Consider the following 12,041-nt stretch of genomic DNA (forward strand, 5'->3'; position numbering starts at 1 on the left):
AGGAATTCCTCCTTACTTCCAATAGTTTGATTAAAGTACATCTGATTTATTCATCATCCTACCTCTGAATCATCATAAGTAGTTAGCTTGATGATAATATTATGAATTATTGTGTAACTTTCTTGTTATCATTGAAGCAATTGATCACTTTGTGTGGTGTCAGAGTTAATGTACAAAACCAGTAGTGTAGTGAATTAAACAGACCCCACTTCGTCAACATCAAGAAAATCTGTACCATAACCTATCTTCTATATTTCTGTTGTCATTTTCTGCCCCTGCAACCCCAGCCTTTTTGCACAGATCAATCTGTCACCCTTGCATGCAGCTCTTGCTTTTAAATACTGCTCGTAAGAATGAAGCATTCTTCATATTCATATATCCCTGCTTCTACCTATACTTTGCCTTAAAATGGTCCTTTGAGACATAATTCTCTTTGACTGTTTTGTGGCGTAATTTATAATAAAGCTTTTAGCAAAAATGTTTTATTAATGTCTGTAAAAGCCCAAGATTATTTGGTAGATGAAAAAATAAGTGTAGGACCTTATCATAAGACTAAAATGTTTTACCTCTGATAGAACAGAAAGCACACGTTTCTGTTAATGGAGTAAGTTAATGGCATAGTAAGTGCTATCGGCTTTGGAGTGCATTAATTTGTTACATTTGAAATGTTTGCAAACTAGGTGATAAAGATGTTTTTAGAAGAAATGTCCTTTTAAATCAAGCTGAAGTGGGTTTTTAGGATATCTGAAATGGCAGCATTTCACAACACCATGCATGTAGACGTATTTTAATAGATAATATAAATGACATGAACTGACATAGCCAGGAATTTGCAAGGTGCTGCAGATACCTAGCTCGGGAATATATATGTTATTGGGGTAATTATAGAAGATTTCTGAAAGTTTTGTTAGAGACGAAGCTACTCCCACTGTTTGAGATCCAGATATTGTAATTATGAGTTTCTTGGGCAAACAAATGTATTCCTTTACAACTTGTACAACACTGTGAACATGATCCTAGTTTGCTAATTATTAGTGGTAATATGGAAACTTCAAACCAGGTCATTGTCAGAAGAATGTGAAAAATTGTCTTACTAGCTTTGTGCTGACTTTTGACCTGTCAGGAAATCAATTATTCCAGCACTTGGCAAAACCACTGAAGAAAAGGACTACATCCATCTCTGTCGAGATAAAAACAAACAAAAAAATCTGTAAGTGGATCATTAGTAAGGAATTTTAACACATTGTAGGTCAGTTCTGGCTAGATATTTCCATGGATTTGGCAGGACCTATGGACAGTACATGTGTTCAGTAGATACAGAACAGTAGATACATCATTGGCAGGCGCATAGCTACCATACATCTACTGAACGCTCCTATATCAGCTGTGGAAATAACTCGCAGTTTTTCTGTGTGTCCTAAAATATTGACCAGATATAAAGCTTTCTTTTGCTCCAAACCAAATTACAAAAATTCAGACTTGGTGTTCTGTTTGTTTTGTTTTGTTAAGCCTGGATAGCTATTTAAGGGAAATAACAAGATTTGCATCAGGTAAGAAATGTTGTCATACTGCAGTAGAGTGAAACAAAGAAAAGAACCCCCTGTATTTCTGCTCTCTGGCTGTTGTCCGTGCACGGCTAGGCAGATTGCTTTCCCCATCTTTCCGTTCAGCATGATTGTCTTCTGTCAGAAGGTTTATACTACTGTAACTGCTTTCCATATTTCAGCTGGAACCACTTCTCGTTTAATTCAGTGTAAATCTCAAGGTCTCAGTTTCTGATTTAGTCCATTTAATGTCCCAGTTCACTGAGCTGCTTCAGCATATGCCTTGTCAGGGCATTATGTCCAATAAGCACGAGTAGACCCATTTAATTTTAGATAAAAAGAAATCTTTGTGAAATGCTCAATACTTTTTGTTCCTGTTGATAAATCCACAATATTAAAGACATAGAAATAGATAGCTACAAGCATTCATTTCCACCTTTAGACATACCCATACTTGAAAAGGTATTTGAAAGCCTTTCGGTTTCCCAGAGCTTTGCACTATGTTATTAAAGGTGCACTGTTAGACAAAATCGTAACAATGAGTTCAATTGTATCAATAGATCTCATCATCTCTCAATATCATGAGAAATAGTTTCACTTGACATTGCTGAGACAATTTATTTTTCTGTATTGGTAGAATTTTGTTTTAAACTACCATGAAAACTGAAGTGTTCAAAGTTAATTTTCTCTTTTTTTTTTTCACTATTTCAATGGTGAAAAATTGTGTACAAAAATAAGATTAGCTGTTGTTCCAAAAATGCTCCACAACTTTCTGAAAATATTTTGTAAATTAGCAATAAATTTCCTTTCTTTCTTGAATTCATTGATTCACATGTATCTGTACAGACTTCTGCAGAAAGCACAGTTCTTGAGCTTTTTTGTTCTTTACTTTATGAAGCTGGCTCAGATCTTTTGCAGCTTGGTAGATTCCTCACTGGTGGAACACTTCTCCTGATCTGAATTTGTATCTTCAATTTAGTATATGTTCTTTGCTTTGTTGACTGAAGAGAAATAAAATCAATAGTTATGAAAGCATCCTATTTAATGAAAAAGTAATGAAACAATTTTGTTTGCTGGTCTATTTTTTTTTTTTTTATATTTAACAAGAAATCTCTAGTGAAGAGATCTGAAATGTCTGTGATTGCTGAAATTTTGTAGCCATCCTTGAATTTAGATATGCAGGATTCTGGCACTAATAGAAAGGAACATATCAGTATTGCAAAAGTAGGTAATTCATATGGTATGAAACGTTAATCTTGGATACTGCACTAATTTTTCAGTTTACTGATATAGAAAAAGACGGTGTTACATAACATTGAGCGTTTACCTTTTATACTGTTATGGCACTGGCAGAGCAATACTTTTAAACTATGCAAAACTAAATCACATTTGTTGGCAAGCAATCATCTTAATCCATTCAGACATTAAGACAAGTAATAGTAAAGCAGTAGTTAAAATGGAAACGTCCTTAATGTAAGGATGGGAAAAATCAGTTTATTTAAAATCATTTATACTAAAACAATTTGTGTAGTTACTTTGAAAACCCATTACTGTTTTAAGGAATTGCTTGAATTGTGAGCGTTTTTAAATTAAGACACTGTTTCTATTTCTTTCCCTTGAAGTAGTATTTTACATATACTATAAAAATACAACACAGGTCTCACTGAGTACTCATTGTATGAATGTTATCACTTAAATTCTAGAATATTCTTTTCTTGAATTCTATTAAATATGTAGAAATATTCCTGTATATTGGACCAAGTGAATTGTATGTATACCTCCTGTGAAAAAAAAATTATAAATGTATGATTTGTTTTGAATATTGCCATCATTTACAAGAAAGCAATGTACAAATTTAAATGCTTTTACTGTTGTCAAGAAAACAGAATTTCTTAATTAGCAGTAAGAAAATATTGTTATTGTATAACAATTTTGTTTTCTTCTTGTATCTGTTGTAACTGACTGCATATTGCTTTTTTCTAGGAATTTGTCAGGGAATATTTTTTCAAGTCTCATGAATGGACTTTTTTCTGAGCTGCTAGCTCTGAAAGCACTGTAAGTATGGTCCCTGATGTTTGGAAATCAGAAATATTCAAGAAAGACATTACAATAAACATAGCAGAGCTGAATATGAATTCAAACAAGATTGTTTCTAGCAGTGCATTCCAAATGTAAAATATAAAGTATTTTGTTATTGATGTCTATCTCACTATTGATGAGCTACTGTCTTTGACCTGTCCCATTGAAATGGGGGGGCCAACAACTTTACCCCATTCCTGACCAGCCCAGTCTAGCCCTGCTGACTGACGTCTCAGGTTTTCTCCTTTATGATCTTACACCTTTCCATGTCTTCATGCATTATATCATATAATAACTCTAAATACACAAAAACATTCATGTTACATATTTTTCCTCTAATTATAATAATAATACCCAATTATTTATGATCAATGTACCTCTCTGAGTTTTAGACATGTATCCTGGGTGCTTCCATGATCATGTTCTTACTTAAAAAGTTTTTTAGTAAATGGAAGTATGTCATAGTATGATTTTCTATTGTAGCAAGTCCTCAAATTTAATTTGGTGTTCAGTGATGCTATTCTGTAACCAGAACCAGAATTTTGGCATAATGTCTGGGAAGTTGTTAACAGTGTCTATTAGTTGTCTCAGAACATCTTTATAATGATACCTCTATAATTACACATACGTAGTTATGCATCTGTCTAGAATTAGTTTGCTTTGGAGCTAGATAATTTGAAGAGGAAAGTATGCTTATGAAAACTGCATGTGTACCAATTGTGATTTTTTTTTTTTTGCTTTTCTAGACACTTCAACACCGATTCACTCATTTGTGACTGTAATTTAAAATGGGTCTTGCAGTGGGCCAGAAATGCTTCTGTTCGAATAGCGGAGGAAACGGTTTGTGCTTACCCCAGTGCTTTACAAGGACTGTCATTTCGTAACCTGAAGGAAAATCAGCTGATATGTGGTGAGCTATACTCTCATTTAACATTACAAACTAAAGTGGAATCTAGAGAAAATATTAAAAAACAGAAATGATGCCAGAAAAAAAAGGAGAAATAAATCTGAATAGCTTATAGGCCAGAAATTCAGGTATAGGGCACAGAAAATTCAAATGAGATTCAAAGAGAAAGCAAAAAAACAGGTTTCTTAATTTATGTAAAACTATATATATATGTTACACATATGTACTTATATATATATGGCAAGAATACCACAGTCTGGTCTATAAATTATGAAACATTAATTATGATTTAAACATTAAACCATGATGGTAGCTCTACATTATAGATTGGAAACTGAGGATTCCTACAGGGATTTATACAATGTTCCTTTTGAGCTATATCTCTGACAATGTAGCATAAATATCAGATTTCATTCTTGTATTTTTCATTTTTATAGAACTGTAACTATACTTTTTAGCACTGTGTCCTGGGGATGAATAGATTTTTTTACAGTGAGCTAGTGAGCTTCGGTTAGGTGAATTCTCTACTTGGAGATCTATAAGTAAATCACTTTTTGGAAAGGATTTTCTGCCATAGCAAAGGTCATAGACATGATCTGAGGAAGGAATCAGAAAAATGTGAATGAGTAAAGAAAATTCATCTCGTGCTGAACACTGTTTAGCAAAGAGCAGAGTAGAAGAGATATTTTAAAAGTATCACATACTGCAAAGAAAAAAATCATTGCCTAAGATGATAATGATGGGTTCCATAATGAAATATCTAATTTCACACATACTCGATTAATCATGAAATCTTTGACTCTCTGACTTTCTTGAATGACAGAAAATTGCTGGGATGGTGACTTCACTAATGCCTTACGGAAACAAAATGAAAGTCATGCTTTTATCCTAATAACCACATGAGGAATGATGTGTGTTGCCGTCACATTTATAGCAGAAGAGAGATCAGAGTTGACTGGAGTAATAACAAAAAATTTGGTTTTGACAGCAAATACAGATATTTACAAGTTGGGAGAGATGTGAAAGGATGTGAGTACCAGCTACAGATGGTCCATTGGCTGAATTGTTAAGGAAACACAGATACCTGGCTGGAGGCAGATAAGGAACAAGCTCTTGTGAGTGAAAGACAGAATTTTCCAGTAGCCTGTATTACTGAACATTTGAATATCTGCAATACTTCTCAAATATTAAGCTGCCATTTTATAGACACCCAGCATGGGCATCCTCGTGGTGATTGATATCTTCTTCTGAAAATGCTGGAATGATTAGAAGAATTGATTAAGGACTGTTAATTGGTATTTCCAGGTTGCCAATGCGGATAAGGCTGTGAATTTTACAGAGAAAAAGAAAGCTATTTCTCAGACTTCTGTATTTTAGTTTCTAATAGGACTCCTTACCACACCTCTAATACAGAACTTATAATGCCCATCTAGTTCTCATTGCTATTTATAATGTCCACAGAACCCTTGACAGGATTTTTAATGACTGCCAATAGCTTGACACCAGTTTTAATATCCGCAGAGAGCTTCATGATGGTTATATTTGCTGAGCCTTCTACCAGCTTTGTAATGTCTGCCAGGTACTTCACAGTGTTTATAATTTCTGTTGGGCAGCTCAGAGTGCCCGCAACATTTAGTCATTTCATTTTCAGTAACCTGATAGGCATAATAGAAGGCTGTCTGGCAACAAGATAATAACAGCTATTGACAGTGTTTTAAAAATGCTCTGTATTGTAATACGCATAGAGCTAATAAAACTAAGCATATCTTAAGGAAAATATTAAGTGATATAAAAATTACGAACTCCTGCATGTGAACATCTTCCATACTCTCAGACACTTAATTTTATAGTTGCTCATCTTCCTTCTACAAGCTAGAAGACATCATGAGGTATCATCGTCACAAAATGAGCAAAGAGAAGAATGGAAGGGGGGAAAAACCCCCTAGATCTGAAATGGCAAAGATCTTGGCAGGCAAGTTAGGGAATGAATCAAAAAGTCACAGTATGTGGAGTATTCTTTTACTAGACATTAAAAAAATTCTGAATAGGTACAGGTAGCATTTTAACATGAGCTTTTTAGATTTATTTTATGTTTTGGTAGAAGAAGAAATCATCTTTCAATTCTTTTTTCTGGCAAATCTTTCTCATGCATCTGCTAATTCCCAATACCCAAACCAGTCACCCATTGAAAACAGTTAAAATGTGTTTTAGGGATTTTTATAAGAGTTAATTTAAGCAACTGCATTGTTTTGGTATTCACAGGGTTCTGCTTGCATATTTCATCAACAGGTTATAAGAGCTACTTAAATCTTCTCTAATAAAAAACTCTGACATGTTTGGCTAGAAAAAAAAATTGATAGTGTGAGAAATAAGGCTGAAAAGTTAGTTTGATGATAAAGAATAGTTTTGCCTTTGTCTATACCATTATGAATTCATTGCAGTCCCTCATAATTAAGGCAGAATACAGAGCATCCTTCTGAAAAATGATTATGAAATTGGCTTCATGCAGTGCCTTGTTACTGTTTCTCCATGACTCCAAATAAAACTTACTCATTTTACAGGAGAAAGATTACATTTTCCTGAGTATCAGTGTGATAAATTCCACCTGAGGTCTGATACAAGTCTGTGATTGTCTCTTGTGCACATCAGCAGCAGAAATGGGTTCTGTACACCAAATTCTTCACTCCGGAAAAACATGTATGAGTTTTTGTCCTAAGGGAATTATGAAAGATTGCTCTTAAAACTGGGTTTTGATTATTTATACTGATTAATGAGGCATTTAAAATTGAGGTTTTCCGTCTCAAAGCTGTATTGATGCTATTGAACTAACAGCACCAAGTAGTAAAATCTCAGTTGTTTTGCAAATTACAGTTGACATATAACCATGATGAAGCATTTTTCTGTTAGAAAACATTAAGTCATGAAAACAGGTGTCTGAAAAAGTGCTGACTTTCTTGTCTCCACTGAATAGATTTTATTTAAAGGATAGAAAGTAGTTGAGATAGTAACGATAATCTTTAGATAAATGATTTGGCTTAAAATGATGTATTTACTAAATCATAGAAAAATATTGCAAGGGTCAAAATATAAAAGTAATTTTGTAGTCCTTTAAGACAGTATTATTTATTTATTTCCACCACAAAGAAAATTACATAATTCTCCTGGGACAGAATAACCATTTCTCATGCAGGTCTCCTACAAATTAAAGACTTGCTTTTTGCATATATATTTTCTCTTTATAAAGAAAAAAATGGGACCATGCTATCACCTTTTTTTAAAATTGAAAAAGAAATTTATTTGAAAGTAATAAAATATAAAAGGATATTAAGATTTCTTTTTGCTTAGAGTTTAACGCATTTATACATAATAAATTACATTTCTGTTCCTTATCATTATGTATTTTTCTGTGCGGAGAGTGGATGGGTTTAGTTCCTTTCTTGGTGTCAATAGCTTTTCAGGTTTCTGTAATCTACTATCCAAATCTTGGTCATCATATTGTTGCATGGACCTATAAAGCAGACAGTTAAGAGAACTACACGTAGTATCTTGTCAGTTCTCCAGAATTATAATTGTAGAGAGGCACCTAGATTTTTTCAAGTCACTTTGACCTACTAAAACAGATGGTTCGATATGTGTGCACCATCTCGTCACAGCACTTTCAGACAAGTTAGTTTTGTCACAGTTCACCCTTCTGCTTTTGTTGTCCCCACCTTTCTCGGCAGTCTGCTGTAAGGCAGTCTGGCAGTGAGCCTGATGAAGCGATCTTGACCAGTCTTGAATGGCTCTCGGGCCATGTTAGCAGCCCTTTGTGCCTCACGCTTTCATGAGGAATTGTCTAAATGTAATCCCCCTTAACTACGTTTACACTTTTTCTAGATCTATGTTGATGGAAAGCTATCCACAAGTCTTTTTCTTGGAAGAAATCAATCAGTTTCTTATACCTTTATTATGTTTCTACACCAAATTTTTCTGTTTCATACTTCCTTATTTGCTGTATTGTATTGAATCTGAGAAAATCTCCTTGCATGGAAGACCGCTTCAACATAGGACTGCAGGACAAAAGTTAAAAGACATTCTAAGATAAAGCATTATTTAGTCACCTATATTATACACATCTTTGAAAAACCCATATTGCTGCAATAATTACAACCAACAAGGGCAAACAGAGACAATTAGCAAAACTAGCATTAATGCATATTCTTCATATACCATACTCAGTCAAGAAACTTCCAGAGTAAGGAAATGGAAATAATATATGCTCAAATGTTAGATACATTCATTATTAGACACAGTCTCAGGGGAAAATATGGTGGAAATAGAGTTTTCAATGCACAAAGTAATGGCAAATTACAAAACCAAATATTGCAGCTGAGTCAAGTTTTCCTTTCGTGTACTGGCATGCCTGAGATAGCATCTGTTTTTATGTAGTGTCTCATCTCCCTTAATGGGGGTTGGGTGGCCTCCCTAGACTCGGGAGCCTGTTTTTCAAAGGCAGTGAGTACCCAGAAACTGAGTTTTAATTCTCTTGTTGCTCTGGGTGCTCCAAGTACATGACAATCAACTGTTTTATGTTTCACCTGGCTTAGAAGGGGTGTCACACGATGTTATTTTGAAAGTATAAATTGTGACAAAATGTGTATTCTGTTTATGGGTAGTGCACCTATTCATTGTGATGAACAGAATTGTAGCTGTTTACGTGAAACTTGTAGTGAGAAATTGTTTGGGTTGGTTCATAATTACACACATCTTTAATAGTTAATTAGGACTTCTGCTATGGATGACAGGAAGTGAGTACACAAAATACAGAACTGGAATTTTATCTGTAAAAGACCTGTATGATTAGGTTTCTAGCATGCCATGAGGGGCTGTATACTGAGAAATGTCTTAACACTAAAGAAGAATAAAAATCCATCCTGCTGAAAATAGAGGTGAGAAAGGGTGGAAGATAATAACTACAAGTTGTAAGTGTCCAGTGGTATTTGAATTATTTCTCAGTCTGAGTTCTATAACTATAAACTACCTTAGTTTAAAGTGATAGCTCATGAGTGAAAATAGCAACTTATGACTTGTATAATATTATTGAAATGCACTTTTTCTGATATTATGGACTCCCTCCTTAGGAAGGTACTTCAAAGGGAGGATACTGAAAGGGATAGATCTTTTTCTTTCTTCTGCATTCTGCAATGCAATTCATTAAATATTTCATAGAAAATGTAAATAATATATTGAGAGGAAGGGGATATAGTTGTTAGGGAGTTGTTTGTACTTAACCAGCACCTTGTCTTTCGTAGTTGGCCTCACTTCACTGAGAATCAGAGTATTCATCCTCTAAAAGAGCAGAGTCAGATTAAACAGTAAGCACTTTCTGCTCTGATGCTCTGTACCTGTTCACATTGAAACTGGCCCAGAGTGAAAAAAAAAAAGAGAGCACATTTATGTTCTTTATACACTTTCTAATTGTATTGTCAGAGATTTCTTGAACATTTGAAGATTTAATTTCTTATGTAGAAAGAGATGAAGTATTTCATCATTGCTTACCTACTCTCATATTTTCTAGTGCAAACTTCTTATGCTTAAATATGAGCAGAACGTTAAGCTATGTTTCTCTCAGGCCACAGACAGCCCCCTAGTCTATTTTAATAAGTAATTTTTCTTTGCAATCTTACTGAAATACCACAAAAATTCAGAACATTCAATACATTTTAAATCAATTACATTAATACCATTGTGCTGGTGATATTGGATGAGAAATGGGATTTGAAGTTGCTTTTTGATATGGTCACAAAAATTATCTACATTGCCTTTTGAGTCGTAAAATCGTGTTTGTATACATCTCCACATAGATTGTTCTTAGCAGTTTTCTTTCCTACTTGAAATGTTGCAATAACAAATACTGGCTCAAAGTTAACAAGGAACGTTTTTTCTTCATTTATTACTCTCACAGTACACAAACAACATTTTTTTGGTCTCATTTGTTATTTACTTAAATTTTGGTATGGGCTTGAGATTATTGTTTCAACCAATTCCTTTTTCATTTGCAAGTCATTCTCACTACATTAACACAATGTAAATATTGAACTGTCGGGTTTTTTTCAGTACGTTGTAACAGACTACACTCAAAATCTCAAGTACAAAGAATGATGGATTAATTATCCAGATTTAGATTCAAGTCCTGCAGTTTCTTGGCAGCCTACAGATAGCCTGCTGCATTCATGCGGAGCATCATTGTCTTCAAGAATATGCAGGATCAAGACTTCAGCTTGAATTTTGCAGAGTGCCTAGTCATATGAATAGGTCTAATTATATTAAAATAGGAATATTCGCATTAGTGACCTTTCACAGAATTAGGTTTTGCAAGATATGAATAGTGATAAAATTAGCTGTAGTTAAATCCTCTTGCAATTGTTTCTGTTTTACAGTATTAACAATTCAGGATTTTCTTTGATTAAAAATATGGATGATAATAGAAAGTCTATAACTCAAATAATGTAACTGTACATTTTTCATCTTTCAAAGATGGGGGTGGTTGATTAGTTTTCTATTAGAGCTAAGTAGTCATTTTAAATATGAAAGATTTCAATAGATGACCATATGGTAGTATGAAAACAACAATGCTCTAACTTTTTGGCTCCAAATTCTAGATTTTTCATGCTAATGTGATCAGTCTCAAACTGGAAAAAAAATGCAATGTGGTACCCTACCTTTAATATTAAACATTATTACCTTATTTATTTAGTGGCAATTTAGAACACTTTTGCATGTTTAGGGGCACAAAATAAATAACATTTAAAACTTACAAACAAGAAATAGCACAAGTATTAAAAGGTTTATTTGAGAAAATTTAAAGAATGCAGTTTACTACTATGTATTTTCTTACATCTGTGTTTACACAAAAATATAGTTCAACAGAACTTTTCACTCCTAAAATCCTGTTGGTTTGGATGCTAGAAATGTGCCCAGTTTGTTTTTCTTCCTATAGCTTACTCTTAAACTACATCAAGTTATTTTTAATATACAGTTTTGTCTGGTTTCCTACGTTGCCCTTGCCTGATTGTTCCAAAAAGCAGATAAAATAACGAAAGGAAAATTTAACTGAGATGTAGTGAAGATAATATCAGCGAAACAGAGCTTCTTTAATTTTCAGAATTTCTGTCCTTGGAGACTTGACTGGCCATGTCCAAAAACTGGTTGCTTATGGGTAAAGCCAGACTTGACTATGGGCAATGGAGTAGTGTGGAAGATATATTCTTTTATTCTTAAGATGGTAACATGTACATTAAAAAGCTAGGGTTAAATTTTATACTGGTAATTCCTAGATAAATTCATATAAGCTTTTTTTGCCAAACCTATGTTAGTATTGTCCATTTAACAGCAGTTATGACAGTTGTAATTAATCTTAATTGTTCTCATGGGTAAGTTCTCTATAAGGACTCCATCCTTACATCCTCCGTTCTAATTAAGGGGGCTATGCCATAGTGATATTTCACATTTTTATACCACACTTCATGCTA

General features: G+C 33.8%; 1 protein-coding gene across 1 annotated transcript in view; it reads left to right on the plus strand.

The window, feature by feature from the left end:
• ADGRA1 (adhesion G protein-coupled receptor A1) overlaps window positions 1-12,041 on the plus strand; it is a 264,781-nt gene that overhangs the window by 100,357 nt on the left and 152,383 nt on the right. The window contains exons 5-6 of the mRNA XM_054071764.1: window positions 3,528-3,599; window positions 4,370-4,533. Coding sequence (XP_053927739.1) covers window positions 3,528-3,599; window positions 4,370-4,533 — 236 coding nt within the window. The remainder of the gene's footprint in view (window positions 1-3,527; window positions 3,600-4,369; window positions 4,534-12,041) is intronic.

Source organism: Cuculus canorus, chromosome 7, assembly GCF_017976375.1.
Source record: "Cuculus canorus isolate bCucCan1 chromosome 7, bCucCan1.pri, whole genome shotgun sequence".
NCBI lineage: Eukaryota > Metazoa > Chordata > Aves > Cuculiformes > Cuculidae > Cuculus > Cuculus canorus.